The 12,465-nt window shown below is 41.0% G+C and overlaps 1 protein-coding gene across 1 annotated transcript; it reads left to right on the top strand.

Moving 5' to 3' along the window:
- Positions 1-1,838: 1,838 nt before the first annotated feature.
- On the top strand, positions 1,839-2,880 carry LOC109210472 (uncharacterized mitochondrial protein AtMg00810-like). Its single transcript, XM_019373893.1, has 2 exons — positions 1,839-2,330; positions 2,806-2,880. Exons 1-2 carry the CDS (start codon positions 1,839-1,841, stop codon positions 2,878-2,880), a joined length of 567 nt encoding a protein of 188 aa, XP_019229438.1.
- The last annotated feature ends 9,585 nt before the right edge of the window (positions 2,881-12,465 follow it).

Below are 12,465 nucleotides of genomic sequence, written 5' to 3'. Positions count from 1 at the left end.
ATTTGTGAAGATAAGGGAGTTTGATTCCCAGACTTAAAAGCTATAATTGCTATCGCTATGCAGAAAGAAAGCCAAAGGTGGCCCCGAAGCAAAAGAGAAAGGGGGAAAGAAAGAGCCAAATCCCAAGACACGAAACTAGACAAAAGGAAGTTTGATTTGAAAAAAAGAAACCACAAATGTACGTAACCCCAAAGCAAGCATGTGGTAACGGGGAAATCAACCACCTCGGCTTGGTGAGCCAGTGGTTATTGACGCGTACCGCAGAAGCCTATGACGAAACCCTGCTGCTGTAACCATGAAATTATCATCAGATGGTGGTTAACGCACAGGCCTAAGAGATCTTGGGAGAGCTGCTAGAAAACCCCCTGGGGAGGAATATCAAACAAGAGGAAGTAAACAATGCCACCAAAGGCGTTTCCCGCTTAAGAAGCCTGTGAATGCTGAGGAATGCCGAAGCGTTGTTTTCAAAAAATGAAAATGGCCGATTATGAGGTGGTACATTTGTATGACACTTTGGTCAAGACTAAGTATAGTAAAAAAGGAAGATGATGAGGTGTTCACGGCTGAAAGAAAGTGGAGGAAAAATACGGTGGGGTAATGAGGAGAATGCTTCTACGAAGACACCAAATGGCCCAGTCGGGAGAAGGGCACTAAGCACCAACTGAGGTGTTATTACATGGGACCAAGCGCCAAGTTTCAAAAAAACTGGATAGGCTATGCCATTCCCGATTAGGCCAGGAGTCCCCGGTAGACCCCGTCCTGCTACTTTTTTCCTGCATCCGAGTTATTCCAGGGTGTAACTTCGATGTTTCTTTTTAGTTTTCTGGTCTTTAAGTTCCCGATAATGAACCTGTTTATCTTCAAAATCCCAAGAAAAATGAAAATCAATATTTCCATCGTTTCATTTTTCTTTATCTTTTCTGATTTTGGCTATTTTTTTCTCTCCTTCATTTCTTCTTTTTAGCTCTAATAATGCAGCTTTAAATAACAGACATGCTTGCGGAACTTTCATGCCTAGATCCCAAAATGCTGTTAAGAATTTTCGAAAAATAAAATGAATCAAGAGTCCGAAAATACACAGAAAGGTAACTTGAGGAAATAAACAAAAAGAATTGGAAACAATTTTGAGGAAAAATGGTTGCGGGTTGGAAAGTCCCATACTTTGCAACAAAAGAGTGTGCTGTACTTAGGGCACACCACGGGCAGTTGTACCAAACAAAGAATGGCCCGCGCTTGACAACAAGAAGGTGCGTCCCAGGAATTTTGAAAGTGGGGACAACTCTGTTAAGACGATTCTCCCCATCACCCAGAAGCAAAAAGGAAAATCCCGCTCCTAATGGAAGGGTTCATACATCATCCGAATAAGATATTGCAGAGGAGCCTTGTATTTTGGGAAATATCAAAGGAATGATCCCCGACAGCTGTGAATGCGGATGCAATAAAAAGGTACTATGTCTTAGTATCTCTACGGTGTTTGGTTTTGTGCAATTGAGATGAATGAAGGGCTTTTTTCTTCTCGCTATCAACAATATCAACCCTTCGGTAAACTATTTTGAGCCGGTTATTTTTGGTTATGTTCTTCCATTTTCTTGTAATGTTAATTAACTAGTAAACCTAAAAATATAAAAATGGGAGCCTAAATGCAAATATGCTATTTTTGTATTTTTTTATGAATTATATCAAGTAAAATGCACACAAAATGCAAACAAAAACAAAATCATGCAATTAGATTCTAAAAATCAAATAAAGAAAAATCCTAATTTTAAGAATTCTATAGGAGTAATTTAAGCGAGGCAAAAATCACGTGCTCACAGGGCTGCAGACCTATTGACACTCCTATGGATCCGAATGCTAAGCTTCTGCCTGGACAAGGGGATCCTCTTAGAGATCTATCGAGATATGGAAGGTTGGTTGGAAAATTAAATTACCTCACAGTGACAAGACCTGACATTTCTTTTCCGATGAGTGTTGTAAGTCAGTCTATGGATTCTCCATGTGATAGTCATTGGGATGCATTTTTACGCATTCTTCGATATATAAAGTCATCTCTAGGCAAAGGATTACTACTCGAGGATCGAGGCCACGAGCAAACTGTTGGGTACACAGATGCTGATTGGGCAGGATCACCTTCTGACAGACGTTCTACGTCAGGATATTGTGTTCTAGTAGGAGGTAATTTGGTCTCTTTGAAGAGCAAGAAACAGAATGTAGTTGCTCGATCTAGCTCCGAAATCGAATATCGGGCCATGGCTATGGCAACGTGTGAGTTAGTTTGGGTCAAGAAGTTGCTCAAGGAGTTGAAGTTCGGAGAAATCAGCAAGATGGAACTAGTGTGTGTGATAATCAAGCTGCTCTTCATATTGCGTCAAATCCGGTGTTCCATGAGAGGACTAAACACATTGAGATCGACTGTCACTTTGTCAGAGAAAAGATACTCTCAGGAGATATTGGTACAAAGTTTGTGAAGTTGAATGATCAACTAGTAGATATTTTCACTAAGTCTCTTACTGGTTCTCGTATTAGTTACATATGTAACAAGCTCGGTACATAAGATTTATATGCACCGGCTTGAGGGGGAGCTTTAAGTAGTTAGTCATGTATTGTGTCCCACATTGGGAAGTAGATACCTATTTTTATGTAATCACTGTATATAAATAGGGCATTGTACAACACTTTAGATAATTAATAATATTTTTCTCTCGTGCTTTCTCACACCCGCAAATGCGAGCTTTTCTTCGCAAATGTGAAGTCTCACAATTCCTGCTATCATCGCAATTGCGATGACTTGTTTGCAATTGGGAACAGTGGCCTCCTCGCAATTGTGACCAAATGATCGCAACTGCGAACTCAGTGCTGATCCACCCCTCTTCGCAAATGTGAAAGATTGTCGCAAATGCGAACCTAACAGTGGTCGCAAATGCGAAGCCTGACCTCGCAATTGCTAGGTCTAAGTCCTCCATAAGAACTTACATGCTTTAATGTTAAAATACACTTTGTTTGAGCGTAATGGATGCTATTTTAAGTGTAGGTGCATCGAAAATGAAAGTAGAGCTAAAGGGATGCTTAAATGTCGAAAGGACGCTCGAGAATGGTGAAAAGAAGAAGCCGGGCAAAAGTCAACTAACCAGGCTTTATCCAGGTGAGGCCAGCTTAAAGCCAGGCCTAACCAGGCTTTATCCAGGCGACGCCAGGCCAAAGGCCAGGCCCAGTCCGAGTTTTGAAGGTTTTAAGTGTTTCCCGGTTTGACTAGAAGTTAACCTACACGTTTAGGCTTGTCCCAAACACATAAATAGACCTAATAATGTCACTTTTGAGAAAAAAGAAAAAGACAAACCGATAAGGAGAGATCGGGGTTGGACAAATTTGAGACATATATTCGACCTAAGGAGGCAGAGACACAACAGGTGTAACGACCCGACTGGTCGTTTTGAGCTCTAGCGCATCTCTCAACAGTTTGGGGCTATGAGCAGCTTCACTTCAGGTATTATGACTTGTACGCATGGTCGGAATTGAATTCCGGGGAATTCGGAGTTGATTTAGAAAGGGAATTCTCATTTCGGAAGCTTTAAGTTGAAAGAATTGACTAAGATTGGATTTCAGAGTAAACAACCTCGGAATCAGGATCTGAAGGTTCCAGTAGGTTCGTATGATGATTTCGAACTTGGGCGTATGCCTGGATCGGGTTTTGGATGACCCGGGAGCGTTTTGGCGCCTATTGTGGAAGTTAGCATTTTGGAAGAAATTTCATAAGTTTGGGTTGAAGTGCATTTCAGTGTTATCGATGTCCGTTTGGGATTTCGAGTTTGGGAGTAGCTCCATATGGTGATTCTGGAGTTGGGAGTGCGATCGGAAGAGAATTCGCAGGTCCGTAGGTCATTTTGAAGTCATTTGGCTAAAGATAGAAATTTGAAGGTTTTTGAGAAGTTTGACCGAGAGTTTGGCTTTTTGATATCGGGGTCGGATTCCAATTCCGAAAGTTGGAGCAGGTCCGTAATGTCGAATATGACTTGTATGCAAAATTTGAGGTCAATCGGACGTGATTTGACGGGTTTCGGCATCGAATGTAGAAGTTTGAAATTTCAAAGTTCATAAAGTTTGGATTGGAGTATGATTCATGATTTCGACGTTGTTTGATGTGATTTGAGGCCTTGAGCAAGTTCGTATCATGTTTTGGGACATGTTGGTATAATTGGTTAAGGTCTCGAGGGCCTCGGGTGGATTTCGAAAGGTTAACGGAATGAATTTCGGACCAAAGAGTTGCTGAAATATTCTGCAGAAAGCTGTTTTGACAGCAACTAGTGCAATCGCGGAGCTGAATTTGGAAGCTTATATCTCGAAATCTATAAGGAATCTAAAAATTTGCAAAACATAAAATTCTTTGTCCTTGAATTCTAGTTTCTAGAAAGTTAAACCATCATGATTTGGACATTTTATCAGAAAGTTATGATCGATTGAAGATGGCTGGTGGAGCAGTTTCGACAGAATTTTCTGATGCATGGAGCCGACTTTAGAAGCTCATATCTCGGAATATACAAAGAGTTATATGGTGTGCAACCTATCAAATGAAAGATCATCGAGTCTAGTTTCTAAATCTTCAAACCGTTTGTCATTTGGATATTTCCACAAGGAGTTATGGGCGTTTTAACAAAAGGTGTACAGCAGGGGAAAATTGTAATAGGATGTACAACCTGCACAGCGCAACGTACAACTCGATGAAGCCTGGGCAGATTGTTTTAAACACGAGTTTTGGCCCATTTCTTTCATTTCTTTCATTTGGCTTGGACGAATTTGGAGAGATCAAGGAGGGATTTTCACCAAGCAACACTAGGTAAGTGATTTCTTCCTATTTTTGAGTTAAATATGTGATCTTACATGGATTTAGACATGAAAAATTAGCATAAATTTGGGATTTTTGGGGAAGACCTAGAATTTGGAATTTTGGACTTTTACCATGAATTTGAGCATGGAAATTAGAGCAAATTGTATATTTGAGTTAGTAAAGCTATGGGTAAAATTTATCTACGAGAAATTTCGGAATCAGGGCACGTGGGCCCGAGGGCATTTTGCTCAACTTTTCGAGCGGAGTTGGGAACTTATATAATTTGAATTGCTACAAGTATTAGAGTGAATTTTTATTGCTTTACCCATTTTTTGAATAGTTTTGGGGCGTTGTGCATCAATTGGTGTCGTTGGAAGGGCTTGGAAGCCGGTTATGGAAATTTCGGAGCGAGGTGAGTCTCCTTTCTAACCTTGTAAGAGGGAATTGTCACCATAGGTGAAATAATTGGTTATGTGCTCCTATTTGTGGGGGCTACGTACGCACGAGGTGACGAGAGTCCGTGCGTAGCTACTAATATGTGTAAGTCCGGGTAGTCTAGGACCCAAAAGCATGCTATACTTGGAATATCTGTGATCTTATTGACAGTTGAATTTCTTAAATACTATCGAATTGATAAATGAATTCATAAGAGGATTAAACTTCATTTTCTTAAATCATTAAAAGAGAATTGGCTTTTATTTGGATAAATATTCCCCGATAAATTCTTAATTTGTTGTTTGAGCAGGTATTTCTATGTGTACCTGCGTCGCATGTATGATTCGCGAGCAGGGTGATTGTTTAGCTAAAATTTGACCGCGTCGCATGTATGATTCGCGAGCGGGATAATAGATTCATCTATGGTTCGCGCCGTTCGACCCTCGGCAGTGCACATTTTACATTTATGTTGGATCGGGCCGTACGACCTCGGCATGAGTTGCGCATGCTTGTATTGCCTGCCTTGAGATTTATTGAGATTGATATCTGCTCTCCCCGACTTGAGATTTACTGTTGTTCTTAATAAATCCGTGATTCATCACATGAATAATATTATTGTTGGACCATTAGTAAGTGTCGATGTTGGCATCTCGTCTCTACTTCTTCGAGATTAGGCGTGATACTTACTGAGTACACGTTGTTTTCGTACTCATGCTACACTTGCTGTGCATTTTGTTGCACAGGTACATGTATTACTAGTGGCCTACTGGGCATAACAGCATGGATGATACGGAGACTAGGTGAGCTGTATTTCTCGAGGCGACCCGCAGCTAGTATAGTCTCTCTCTCAGCATTGTATTTACTTTCTGTCCAATTTGTGTTCCGGACAGTTATTGTACTTTATTCGATTTCTTAGAAATTGCTCATTCACTGGTGACACCGGGTTCTAGGATGATTATGAAGTATTTTGTATTAACTGCTTAACATTTAATTTATTTGAAACAATTATCTTTTACTGGTAAATTTGAAGGAAAGTCATAGTTTTCAAGAGTATTAAAACGAGAATTTAATTAAGTATTTTGGTTGGCTTCCCTGACAGTGGTGTCCGGCGCCATCACGACCCTTAGTAGAATTTGGGTCGTGACAACATGGTATCAGAGCACTAGGTTCCCTTAGGTCCCACGAGTAATGAGCAAGTCCAGAAGAGTCTCGCGGATCGGTACGGAGACGTCTGTACTTATCTTTGGGAGGCTACAGGGCTGTTAGGAGCACTTCCTTTCTTGATTTCCTCATCGTGCGACTTGATTCCTTGAGGCTTATGCCCTTGTTTCCTTCCTACTCAATCTTACGCGACGCGAACCGCTTGTTATTAATCGAGAATTGAAGAATTGTAATGGTACTACAGATGTGGTGCGGGATGTTTCTCCCGGTATAGTTGTGTGAGCTATTGTCGTCGCCTTGCGAAAGGATTTTCTATCGTTTTGGCTTGATAGTTGTGCTTCTAAGAGCTTGGAGGCTATGAACAGGTTACTATGATGCTCGCGATTGGTTATCGCACAGTATTGACTTGATGGTAGGAGACTTGCCTATGTGTTGGGGCGGTGAATGAGTTGAAAGGAAATCTACTCAGTACACGATTCTGAGATACGATATTTCACTTTCGGCAGAGGAAAAGCGATTGGCCTATGAATGTCCAGATTTGGGGTGATGGAGTAACGAGACTTGGTAATTTCGAGCGTGGTGGAATTTTTATCTGTGATGTAGGGTCGTCGTCCTCGATTGTATGTGTTAAGTTCGCCGATGTTATGGTCTTCTGCAATTCGCCCTTGGGGTAGGATATTGTGAAATAATATTGGAGAAACGACTGTTGGATATCGCGGGGTGCGGTCGTTCAGGATTGAATCGGTGTTTCTAGTGTCGACGGCTCGAGAAAGATGATCTCCGGAAAGGTTTACAGTTAGTAAGCGATTTGTGGGTTCAAGTGCTACGAAGATAGATTTTATTAGGGCAACAACTGAGCAGCAAAGGAGGAGGAAGGACGTGTGGGAAGTGTCAGGCGATGATTAAACTTCCAGAAGGCCAGGTATAAGAAGTGAAGGTCGAGTAATTGATAAAAGGAGTGAGTTCCGCCAAAGTGGGAGAGTGGCGGACGATGATTGGGTCTACGGATTTAATTTGAAGCATGGGCTATTACGCGGCAGGAGAATTGATATGACAGAGAGGAGCTGCTTGAAATGAAGAAGGATACAATATAACTTCGAATTGGAAGGATGTTGCCGCACATTTAACTAATGTCCACGAGGGGTGAATGGTCTTGTACAGCTAGACAGTAAGCCCGGACTCAGGTGGATTATCTCTAGTAAGCAGATCGGCGGGCGCATGATTGGCGAAGCTTCTGTGAAGAATTCTATTGTTTATACAGCAAAGTGATCGGTCGTGTGAATGTGGTTGATAATTCGGAGTATAAAAGGGGGTTTTGCGGAAAGATTCCGAGAATTTTGGCGGTTGATTGCGCAAGGTTCTGTCAATAAGAGAAAAGAATCCTGGCGAATTCCAGAGTTGTGTAATAGTGGCTTCAAGCTAAGTGGCAGAGCCCCACCTCCTATGATTGGGTTGCATGGTTAACTACTTGCGAGGTTTCTAGGTATTAGCATATTGATGGGTTAATTCAGCTATGGGAAAAGAACATAAGTGGTAATCTGAGCAAAAAAAAGAAATTGTTAAAGGTGTGCTATGGTTGACCTTATTGTCTCATGCTCAGACTTGGGGAAGCAATCAGGATTTATGCCCTGTATAAGTACGGGTTTCAAGGAAAATGATTCGGTCGGGTGCTTCGTCGAGAGGGTATTCATGTGCTAGAAGATTCATGGAGTTGATTATATTCGGGGCCAAGTCAGAGCGGGTGGCTCTCAACAACGGTCCTAGTGGATTCAAAGGGATAAAGTGTGGTGCCTAATGATTTTGAGCCTATAGGTACAGTTGAGAATCATGCTTTGTAGCAGCTTATGAGAAGGTGCCCAGAATGTTCTATGATGTTTTGACCTCTAGTGTAGCAATTGGGAGGTATGAAATGGTTCATGGGGTTTGAGACAGCATGGTCTCGAGATTCACGGTCACTCGGGATGAGTGCGGATGAAGTGTGTTATGTGTTGAATGGAGTTATTATTATTTCAAAGGCAATAAAGGATAAATTGGAAGAAGATAGACTGGTTAGCCATAGTTGAATTGGCATATTGGTGGTAGTAATCAGTTCCTTTAGCAAATTATGCAAATGATTGGTGGCTTAGACCATTACTTAGAGAATGGCATGTTGGGCGCAGTGGGTGGTATGGAATTGGAAGTGAGGATCAAGGTTGCGTTTTGGTGTTGACAAGGATGTCATGAGCTCAGATGAGCAGGAAAGGGGTTTTTGAATGATTAGAGTGAGCTGGCATTGTCTTCATCGTCACCTGGGATCGGTATTTTGTGAGAGAGGCTTTTCATCCTGGTTATGGATTCTTGATCGCTTTTCAGCGTTAGTGCAGCCGGTAGCCTGGATATGCAGGCTTTTTATCTGTTACAGAAGATCGTGGGAGCGTGTCCCACGGTAAGATTGTATAAGTGTGGCAGGTAGTCACTTGATTGATTGGAGAATGAAACCAAGTATGAAGATTGTGGCGATATGGTTAATTTGAGGATTTATGCCTGGAGGGCACTCAATTTATTAGGTTGTGGACCGTGGAGGATTACTTCGGTTATGACTGTGTTATGGGGAAAAGGGGTTATTATGGACCCAGAAAAGATTATTGACCTAGTTCGGTCTGATCAGAATCAGCTTGAGGTCTGTGGATGGATTTAAATATGAATTTGGGCTCTATATCGGGCCGAATGTGTTCGTTTCAGCATAGCTCTCCTTATGGAGGAGTATTCAGGCTTTGGATTTTAATTCGTTGTCGGCTACTTCATGTAATGCTATATTGTGCCGTGTGAGTTACGAAACGGCTTGGTAAATTTCTTATGTGTTGAAGTTCCGCGTAGCGATGATGTTATATGAGCAGGATGGGTCTCGAGATTCAGATCGTATATCGCACCTCAGTTGTGCTTGAGTTTTGTAACCTATGGCACTATATGTCTCCCCAGGGATGGTATTATGCACTTAGCGTGCTTGTGACCGATATTCGGTATTTTGTTATAATGAGCAATTTAGCTCGATGTATATCTCCTTATGTGAATTCTATGTGTGAATCGGGTGGCATGCCGCCATGGGTATATTATTTGGATCGGGTTGCACGCCGCAACAGTGTGATGTTGAGTACAGTTTTCTATATGCTATTTTTGTATGCCTTGCTTCCTATTTTCTAAGGAAAGTTCATATTAGTGCGTGAGTTGAGTAGTTCCTTCCAGAGTTCGTTTTCCTTTTGTCACGTTCGAGTTCATAGCCTATTGGCACATTGTGGCATCATATGAGACTTTTGATCATGTGAGGGGTGGCTTATTGCCTGAGCGGTTCGTACGGGGTGAGACGAGATCATTGGATTTAGGATCAGTGCAATCTGATTATATGAAGTATATTAAGGAGCTAAGACCATTATTTGGTTCAGAATGAGGTGATGGTTCTTGTCAGGAGTATAGACCCAATGATTTGTTGATTCGGCAGTTGGGTATGAATTTCTACACACCTCTTCCGTCTTGGCGGTATTGTAAGAGTTAGAGCAAGACCTATGTAGGTCATGAGGTGCAATGGGAGCATCGGATTCGTGAAATTTCGACTAATTTGATCAGAGAATATTATTGTGGTCCTGTGAGTAAAGTGGTGCAAGGTGTGAATTCAGCTAAGGTATGCAGTCATGTTTTAGTGTTGCGGATAGTTATTGATACGGTGAGCGTTGATCACGCCCAACTATTCCTTATAAAAAGGACTCTGCACGTTGCAAATATAATCCGAGTATTACGCCCAGGGTCGAATCCACAGAGAGTTAACGTATCAACCACTATCTTCAGACCCACTAATTCTTCAGAACCAGCTTCCCAAATATTCAAATCTCAGTTGAATGTTCTTTAACAACTACGCTTGCAAGTAACTAAATGACTGTAAACTAAACTAATAAGGTTGTAAACAATTATGATAAAAAGCTAAGGCAATGATTTCCCCTATTGATGGAATCCCTTCTGTTTATGCTCATACAAATTTACCAACACATCTCTATCAATCATGAACGCTAATCTTACCGTAAATCTCTCCCGAGTAATCACAGTAATTTACTATTGCACTCTCCCGAGATACACTAGCTTACTTTATTTAGCACGATTCACTTTAGATTACACCCAAGGCTTCGTTATCCCTAATCCCGCCTTTAAACCCGCAATTATAGATTCCTCTAATAATCTAGGAGTGGTGTTGTTCAATAATACCCTAAATATGCACTCTTTTCCAAGTTATGCACAATAAATAGGCACAGCTAATTGAGGATCCTGTCAATTAACTACAACAAACACGAAGTTGAACAAATAGAGATTAAACTAGCAATTTATATTCACATAAACAAGAAGTTCATCACCCAATAGGTTCCATCAAAACCTTAGACAAGGAATTTAGCTACTCATGGCTATGGGAAAATAAACTAAGATAGAATTCATCATAAAAATCAAAAGTAAAGAAGAAAGATGTTTGGAGTATTCTCTCACAATGGTTTTCCTTGCTAAGAAACCCTCAAAATCAATACTTTCTCTCTTGGGCAAAGTCTAATGTTTTAAATAGGGTTTAGGTCTAAAAATCCCGTATTTGACACTTTGACCCCTGAACTTTTTTACGCCTGCCGCGGTTCTGCCGCGGTCGCAGTAGAACCGCGGCCAATCACCCTCTCTGAATCTCTAAAGTTCTGAAGCTGCCTTCCACCGCGGTTCTGTCGCGGTCGCGGTAGAACCGCGGCCAAACCATTTTTCTGAATCCTAAGGGCTAGCAGGGCGTAGCTTCATTGGGAATTTACACATTTGGCCTCTTTTCTCCAATTTGGACTCCAAAACTGCTCCTTAGCCTTCCTTATACATATATCACCTGCAAATCATGAAAAGCACTAATAAGAGCATTTTGTTATCACTTTTAGCATTAAAACTACACAAGAAGGTGATTATTTAAGGTGTGATTATAGTCAAATTCACCTATTATCAACACCCCACACTTAAACCTTTGCTCGTCCTCGAGCAAACTAAACCACACTTCTAGGCCTAACTGTTCAATACATTGCTCCAATTTATGTCACACCTGCTATTATCAATGATCGACCTAAGCAGTGCACAATCATATCTCAAATGCAGACTCTCATGCCAAGACACACTTGTGTTCACTCTAATTACTCTAACAGAAGTGAAGACTCACTTTTTCTTCCTGAGTCACATGCCCTCACATAAACAAAAACTGAGAGAAGTTCCACACACATAAAATTCAACAACAAGGAATCATATATAGAAAGAATTCACTCACTCTCAGCAAAGAGCATTCACATGCCACACAAACACACCATAACGCTTGCCCCTAGTGTAATACTCTACTAATCGAGCCATTCAGTCAAAGATCAAGAGGTCTTTATAGGTTGTAATGTAGGCTAAGGGACGGGTAGGATATATTTGGATATAGTGACTAACCTCCCTAAGCACTTTTAATACACTGTTCCTTTTATTTCACCTTTATGTTCAACCCAATCATTATTCCACATTTTGTTTCACTTGTGACCCCCACTTTTCTTTAGGTACAACTGGCTTCTTCTTTTTTTTTCCAGAGATTTATTGTACAATGCCAGCTCACCAATCAAAACCTTCATTCTTGATTCCCTTTTTTCACTACTCTCTCCCACCCCACACTTTGACTTTTGTATATTCTTTAGTGATTCAAGTGCTTCTAGGGGGTAAAGGTTCAAACAATTAGCTTATTCAAACACAGCGATTTAGATCATTATAGGGTTATCAAAGAACAGGCTTCAGGCTCAACAGGGTTAACTATGGTAATATGCACAGGTGGATTCTCAAGTATAGAGGGTTGCATAAAGAAATGCCTCAATCATCTCTAAAACCAAACGACTTCTATTTCGCTTTGCAAACACACAGGGCAAGTTCTAGGTATCATATGCAAGCATAGGATGCAAGTAACAACTCACACACACTTAGCATGTAACTCATTCCGAATCAGTTCATCAACACAATCATATGAGTGTTCAAGCAAGACAAGATGTGCAAAA

This window comes from Nicotiana attenuata, unplaced genomic scaffold, assembly GCF_001879085.1.
Source record: "Nicotiana attenuata strain UT unplaced genomic scaffold, NIATTr2, whole genome shotgun sequence".
In the NCBI taxonomy this organism is placed as follows: Eukaryota; Viridiplantae; Streptophyta; class Magnoliopsida; order Solanales; family Solanaceae; genus Nicotiana; species Nicotiana attenuata.
The sequence above is the reverse complement of the archived record's forward strand: the minus strand, read 5'-3'. Positions and strand labels throughout refer to the sequence as shown.

Coding starts and splice junctions, on each gene's coding strand:
- LOC109210472 (XM_019373893.1), top strand. CDS start 1,839: ATGGATCCGAATGCTAAGCTTCTGCCTGGACAAGGGGATCCTCTTAGA. Junction 2,331..2,805: donor AAATCAGCAAGATGGAACTA/GTGTGTGTGATA, acceptor AATTGGGAACAG/TGGCCTCCTCGCAATTGTGA.